We start from the raw sequence: 7,468 nt of genomic DNA, 5'->3' as shown, positions 1-7,468 counted from the left end.
GCATATAGATTCTAGTAAGACAGGATTTAGTATTAACATCTAATTATTCACTAATTCCTTGAGAATCTAGATCAATTTAGGGAAAAAAAATTAGTTAATTATATAATTGAAAAAAGTAAAAATTGTCATTACAATATTTGCAAATTATCGTATTTTTGAATTATAAAAAAGTACTTTACGTTTAGAATTGTCATTTACTAGTATAATTAGTACACTATTTCAAATAAATCAAGTTGACTAGGCCAATCGTCATGAATCAATAGGTTGAGAAATCCAATTCGGCACAGCCAGCCGTAAGTGGCAGACACCCATAAATCTGCTTGAAGCATGTTAGACTGGTTTCAATTTAAATTTTTAATGGACCAAGTCACCGACTTATCACGAGCGTTCAATGCCCGTCCATTTTAACACTAATTGATCACAATTCACACCTCACAAATTTTGCTGACTTGACGTGAAAAATAACGTTATTTAGTGACATGTTGGCACGTAGGAGTTAACATTAATATTTTTAACCGAGTGACTATTAATGTAACGGTTGAAAACAATCAACAAGAAAATAACTTCAATGGCCATTGGCATAATTAACGCGTTGTGGTCAACTGCATGAATTTCTATCCATTTTGGCTATGAGACAAATCTTAGCTTAGTAAAAGCATGTTCTTTTATTTGACGATTAAAATGAGGTGGTTACAGGTAAATGTTTGTGCTTTTTCGCTTTCGCAGTGAAAACCATCCTTCTGCTATATATATACCCATTGAGCGAATCTTATTCAAGACAGCAAGTGTCTCTACTAAGCAAAAATAGAAATAGTAGAAAATCTCCTTGATGCTCAATTCTTCTTCTTAAAAGTTGCTAACGAAGAACTTGCATAAGGCACTGAACTCAATAACTGGGAATGAAAATGAATATGAAGAAGAATAGTTCTATTTGGTCAATTTTCAGTCATGCAGATGGGTTTGATATTTTCTTGATGATTATGGGATTCTTGGGAGCAGCTGGTGATGGAATTTCAATTCCATTAATGACGAATATCACTGCAAAGCTGATGAACAATATTGGTGCTCAGAACGCCTCAATATTTAAATATTTCACGGAAGTCGTCAATCAGGTTCCTTCTCTTCGTTCTTCTATTTGTGACTTCTATTTTTGTAGCACGGTGTTAAAATTTGGAATATGTTGCCTTCTACACGTGAGTTCGAATTCAAGTCGTTACAATTTCACTTTTTTTTTTTTCTGTTAAAAACATTGCACAATTGGTCCTTAAACTTTAGCACATATAGCAAATTACTGCTTTCATATTAATTAAGATTACAAGAGCGAAGCAATCTCAGACATTAATAAATAAAGCAAAAGTGAATCTCATAATAGTGGTGAGCAAAATGAAAGCAGCCTAAACCGTGAAAATGGGGTTGGGAGATGCTATCCAATTCAAACAGATAAGTAAGTAGGCAAGGAGAGACTCTTACTCTAATTAAAAAAGCATAGGAAAATGGCACTTTTGTTGGTATAGATAGCTTCCATTATTAATGACACATTGAATCTTTGTGCCTAGTGGTAGGGTTGTGGTATATGTAAACATAGATCAATTTATAAGAGCTTAGACTACCATTTTTAACGAGGTTAAGATCTTTTAAAATGGAACCCCAAATCTTAATATGGTATCAGAGCCTATTAAACTCAAACGAGCCATTATCTATTAAGGGATAAAATTTTACATTGGATAAAGATGAAAATATATACCAATTTATAAAGATTTAAACTACTCCTCTTAATAAGGTTTACCTTTGAGGATGAAATCCTAAGTTTTAATAGAATCAAATTTATGGAACATCATTTTCATGTGTATAAATTTATCATTCTAGTAATTTAAGTTAAATTACAATTTTTACATTGTAAATTGTTATAAATCGGACCAGATTTGAAACCACTTTAATGAAAAAGGAACAATAAAGATCACAAGAACATAAGAAGAAAATAATTTACAGAAGATGGAGATTTTACTATAATATGGAGAAAGAGAACAAAGATTATGTGTTTACAATGTTTCTAACTTATAATGAGGTTAAACAACCCGACTAAATTACAGAGAAGAGTCAAAAATATAAAGGAACAATCCAAACCCTAAAAGTAGAGTTGTAGATGAAATAAGATACCCAAAAGTTTTCTTATCTTGATTTCTTTAAATTCAACACAAATTCTAACTCCTAATAGGCTTCTAAATAGAATTTCGACTAGAATTTGTCCTGTAGGCTTTGAATAGGATTCCAAAAGCATTCCAAAATTGAATTTCTCTTAACGTGCACTTCAATTAGAACTCTTAATTATTTTCAATAAAGAATTCGAGTCACACCCAAATTCTAATATAAATGACTAAGCAAATTTTCTTAGTTTGTTTCCTTATTTGAGTCATCTAATTGTTGAAGCTACGAATTGATATAGTTCACTCCATGCTAATATTGTCACCTGGAATTGGATTTTTTGGGTGACAGAATGCATTGGGTTTCTGTTATCTGGCTTGTGGGCAATGTGTTGCTTGTTTCCTTGGTAGGTCCATCTTACCCGTAGATGATACTAGATCCAACAAAAAAGAAGGTTTGAAATTGAATCGAATTTAAATTTGTTTTTCTCTAGAGGGTTATTGTTGGACAAGAACAGCCGAGCGACAGGCTTCACGTTTAAGAACAAGTTATTTGAAAGCAGTACTTAGGCAAGATGTGGGCTACTTTGATTTGCATGTAACCTCTACAGCAGATGTCATAGCAAGTGTTTCCAGCGATAGTCTTGTAATTCAAGATGTCATTAGTCAAAAGGTTGGTCAATCTTGTTTCTTTCAATTTTTATGATATGTTTGTACGATATGCTAATTAATTAGTTAGTTGAATTAAAAAAAAAAATCAGGTTCCAGTTTTTTTGGTGAGTTCCTGGACTATTGCGGGGGCATATATAATGGCCTTCTTGATGGTCTGGAGGCTAGCAGTTGTGGGACTTCCATTTGCAGTATTATCTGTGATACCAGGTTTGATTTATGGAAAATCTCTGATGGGCATTGCACAAAAGATTAGGGATGAGAACAGTAAGACATATACAATTGTGGACCAGGCTATTTCTTCCATTCGAACAGTCTACTCATTTGTAGCGGAGAGCAAGACTCAAGCTGAGTATTCTGCTGCTCTTCAAGGGACTGTAAAATTTGGATTAAGGCAAGGTTTAGCCAAAGGCTTGGCTATTGGTAGTAAAGGCATCGTCTTTGCAATTTGGTCTTTTATTTCTTATTATGGTAGTACATTGGTCATGTATCACGGAGCTAAAGGAGGAACTGTCTTTGAAGTTGGTGCCACTATTGCTATGGGTGTATTGTAAGGATTTCTTTCCATTTCTATACATATAGCACCCTTTTTATTTTTTAACATCAATACTATTACCTAATTAAAAATATTGTCTATGAATTTACTAGTCATGGCTTTTGTTTCTGGTGGAACAGAGTGTTGGGTACTGGTTTGTCTAACCTTAGGTACTTCTCCGAAGTAATTGCAGCTGGAGAACGCATAACAGATATCATATCAAGAGTCCCAAAAATCGATTCGGACAACAAGGAAGGCCTAACATTACAAAATGTTAGAGGAGAAGTTGAATTTAAACATATTGAATTTGCATACCCATCGAGGCCTGAAAGCATTATTTTCAAAGATTTCAGTTTAAGAATCCCAGCAGGAAAGACAATGGCATTGGTTGGAGGAAGTGGGTCTGGAAAGTCAACAGTGATTGCTTTATTGCAGAGATTTTATGATCCACTCAATGGTGAAGTTCTTCTTGATGGGGTTGCCATTGATAAGTTGCAACTGAAATGGCTGAGATCACAAATGGGACTGGTTAGTCAGGAGCCAGCCCTATTTGCTACCACAATTAAAGAGAACATAATTTTTGGCAAAGAGGATGCATCTTTTCAAGAGGTTATTGAAGCTGCCAAAGCTTCTAATGCTCATAATTTCATTACTCAATTGCCTCATGGTTACGAGACTCAGGTATGCCTCACATGTCTTTTTGTTCCTTTATTTTGTTATTGATAAATCACTCTTATGATGGCTTTTGACATCCTTATTTTTTGATTTTACTAGAATTCAACTTATTTTAAATTATTGATGTGGTGTTCCCACCTTTGATCATCCACTAAACTATTAAAATTTTCAGGTCGGTGAGAGAGGAGTACAACTATCTGGCGGGCAGAAGCAAAGAATTGCTATAGCAAGAGCCTTGATCAAGGAACCGAGAATTCTCCTACTTGATGAGGCAACCAGTGCTCTAGACTCTGAATCGGAGCAAGTTGTTCAGGAAGCACTTGATAAAGCTATTGAAGGACGCACCACCATTATCATAGCACACCGTCTTTCCATAATCCAAAATGCTGACATAATTTCTGTTGTCCAAAAGGGAGAGGTCATGGAGATTGGCTCACACGATGAGCTTATCGAGGATAGAAATAGCTTATACAGTTCACTTGTCCATCTACAGCAAACTGAGAACAAAAAGGAGTCTGCAAATGTTAATAGTGTGGCTGCATCGGTATCCACTGCAAACGATATTCAGAACTCAGATAGTAAAAGACTATCAATTGTTGGTGAGGCCAGTACAAGTAACACTGTAGCACCAAGCCAAGGAGCGAAGATTGCCAGAATTTCCAGTAATGAAGTTTTACCTGTGCCTTCATTTAGAAGACTACTGGCTATGAATTTGCCCGAATGGAGGCAAGCAATATTAGGATGTATAAGCGCATTGCTATCCGGTGCAATTCAGCCAGTTTATGCATTTACTATGGGATCACTGATATCTATGTACTTTCAGACGGACCACAGCATAATTAAGAAAAAGACGGCAATATATTCTTTGAGTTTTCTCGGGTTGGCAATTTTCGCGCTGTTGATCAACATTTTCCAACATTATAATTTTGCTGCCATGGGGCAGTATTTGACAAAAAGAATCAAAGAGAGAATGTTTTCAAAGATACTCAGTTTTGAAGTTGGTTGGTTTGATCAGGATGAGAATTCCACTGGTGCTATTTGCTCTAGACTAGACAAAGATGCCAATGTGGTAAGTTCATTAAATACTCTTCTATAATGAAGTAACAAATTTTGTCTGCTAAGAGAAAAAATATTGCAAATTATTTTTTCATTATCTTTTTAATTTATTTTCTACTTCAATATATATACAAGTAGTTATAGCATGTGCTATATTAACGAGTTTAGTTCTAATAGAATTTATTTTAACTTCTTTCCCAAGATAGAAGAAGTAAGTAGATGTCCAAATCTTTCAATATGCCAATATTTCAATGGGAGAAATCTTGCCATTTTTGGGTTACAGGATCTTAAAATTTCAATAAACAAATTTGCATTTTGATGGCTGAGCAGTGTTTTATTACAGTGTCATAATAGGATTAGCCAAATGACCCCCAAAATGCCCTATTCGATGGAGATTGTGTCTTCAAAATGGAGTAATCTGTTTGGAATTCTGTTAAATAGCATCTTTTAACACATCTTACCATCTGGAAACAATAACCAAGTACCATCTTGCTTAGTCCTATGTGTCTGAGAAAAGATTAGTGCAGTGCATCTGTAAAATGGAGGATACTTCAAGTACCATATCTTATTATCATATATCGAATCTAATAACAAATTGGTGCCTCACATTTCTACAGGTCCAATCGTTGGTGGGCGAGAGGATGTCACTTCTTCTCCAAACTTTTGCAGCAGTGACCATTGCTTGCACCATGGGATTGATTATAGCCTGGAAGCTCGCGTTGGTAATGATAGCAGCACAACCCATTATCATAATCTGCTACTATTGCAAGCATGTCCTACTCAAAAGCATGTCCAAAAAGGCCATCAAAGCCCAAGATGAAAGCAGCAAGCTTGCAGCAGAAGCTGTTTCCAATATTCGTACTGTTACAGCCTTCTCCTCCCAAACAAGAATTTTACAGATGATCGAGAAATCCCAAGAAGGCCAACAAAAAGAAAATATTCGCCAATCATGGTTTGCAGGTATAGGGCTTGGGACCTCTCAAGGCCTTATGACATTAACTTGGGCTTTGGATTTCTGGTATGGTGGTAAACTGGTTGCAGAAGGTTTCATGGGATCAAAAGCACTGTTCCAAACGTTCATGATCTTGGTGAGCACAGGCCGTGTTATAGCCGATGCTGGGACTACGACAAATGATCTAGCAAAAGGTTCTGAATCAGTTGGATCAGTTTTTGCAGTGCTGGATCGGCGTTCCTTAATTGAGCCAGAGGATCCAGAAGGGCACAAACTTAATGAGTTAACTGGACATGTGGAGTTGCAAGATGTTGATTTTGCCTACCCTGCTAGGCCCAAAGTGATGATCTTCAAAGGCTTGTCAATTATAATCGAAGCTGGAAAATCAACAGCACTAGTTGGAGAAAGTGGCTCTGGAAAATCAACCATAATAGGTTTGATTGAAAGATTTTATGATCCAATTAAAGGAGTAGTGAAAATCGATGGCCAGGATATAAGGTCAAATGACCTAAGGTCAATGAGGAAGCATATTGCACTTGTGAGCCAAGAGCCCACATTATTTGTCGGAACCATACGTCAAAATATCACATATGGAGCATCAGAACACGTCGATGAAGCTGAGATCATCGCGGTAGCTAAGGCAGCAAACGCCCATGATTTTATTGCAAGTTTGAAGGATGGGTACGATACATGGTGTGGCGATAGAGGGCTACAACTATCCGATGGGCAGAAGCAGCGAATTGCAATAGCACGAGCCATTTTGAAAAATCCAGCAGTTTTGTTACTAGACGATGCCACAAGTGCGCTAGACAGCCAGTCGAAGGAGGTGGAAGATGCACTTGAGCGTGTGATGGTTGGGAGGACTAGTGTAGTTGAGGCACACAGGCTTAGTACCATACAAAATTGTGATGTGATTGCTGTTTTAAGCAAAGGAAAAGTGGTAGAACAAGGAACTCATTCTTCCTTGTTAGCTAAAGGGCCAAAGGGAGCGTACTATTCATTAGTTAGTCTCCAAAGAACTCCTAGCACTCAATCAACCAATTGATTCACTGTTTATTATTTGAGCACTTAATATTCCACTAAATTGTAAATGGAATGATATTCTATTGACTTTCTCATTCCATTAAATTCCAGTGTACGGAGTATTGCTAGTGTAATGAAATAATGTTCTGTTTGTGGAGTTCTCTTTGTTTGGTAACTTAAGGTGCTATCTTAAAATCCACATTCACAACTTTCGCTCAAAACTCCATGACATCATGACCTTCTTTTCCGACATCGACGCGGGTAAGCTATTTTTAGCTGTGTTATGTGAAATTTTGAAACAAGTTCCATTATATCGCTTTTTTTACAAGTTACTGTTGAAGCGCTTCCACTATCTCCGTCTCCAAATTCATTGTTTGGATGTTTTTATATGAATACGTATGATTACTACTGCTGCCT

General features: G+C 36.3%; 1 protein-coding gene across 2 annotated transcripts in view; it reads left to right on the top strand.

Annotated features, from left to right (window-relative positions):
• Positions 1–7,161, top strand: part of LOC111368089 (ABC transporter B family member 15-like) — an 11,210-nt gene extending 4,049 nt beyond the window's left edge. Inside the window, exons 1-7 of one of the 2 annotated variants that reach the window (XM_022989281.1) lie at positions 791–1,112; positions 2,494–2,548; positions 2,636–2,814; positions 2,903–3,360; positions 3,486–4,026; positions 4,193–5,089; positions 5,694–7,161. In XM_022989281.1, coding sequence (XP_022845049.1) covers positions 900–1,112; positions 2,494–2,548; positions 2,636–2,814; positions 2,903–3,360; positions 3,486–4,026; positions 4,193–5,089; positions 5,694–7,073 — 3,723 coding nt within the window. In that variant the 5' untranslated portion in view covers positions 791–899 and the 3' untranslated portion in view covers positions 7,074–7,161. Of the gene's footprint in view, positions 1–790; positions 1,113–2,493; positions 2,549–2,635; positions 2,815–2,902; positions 3,361–3,485; positions 4,027–4,192; positions 5,090–5,693 lie in introns of those variants that run through there. The other variant, XM_022989282.1, reaches the window with a different exon arrangement.
• The last annotated feature ends 307 nt before the right edge of the window (positions 7,162–7,468 follow it).

The sequence above is a fragment of the Olea europaea genome, chromosome 18 (genome assembly GCF_002742605.1).
Source record: "Olea europaea var. sylvestris chromosome 18, O_europaea_v1, whole genome shotgun sequence".
NCBI lineage: Eukaryota > Viridiplantae > Streptophyta > Magnoliopsida > Lamiales > Oleaceae > Olea > Olea europaea.
Note: the sequence above shows the minus strand (reverse complement) of the source record. Positions and strands in the feature narration are given on the sequence as shown.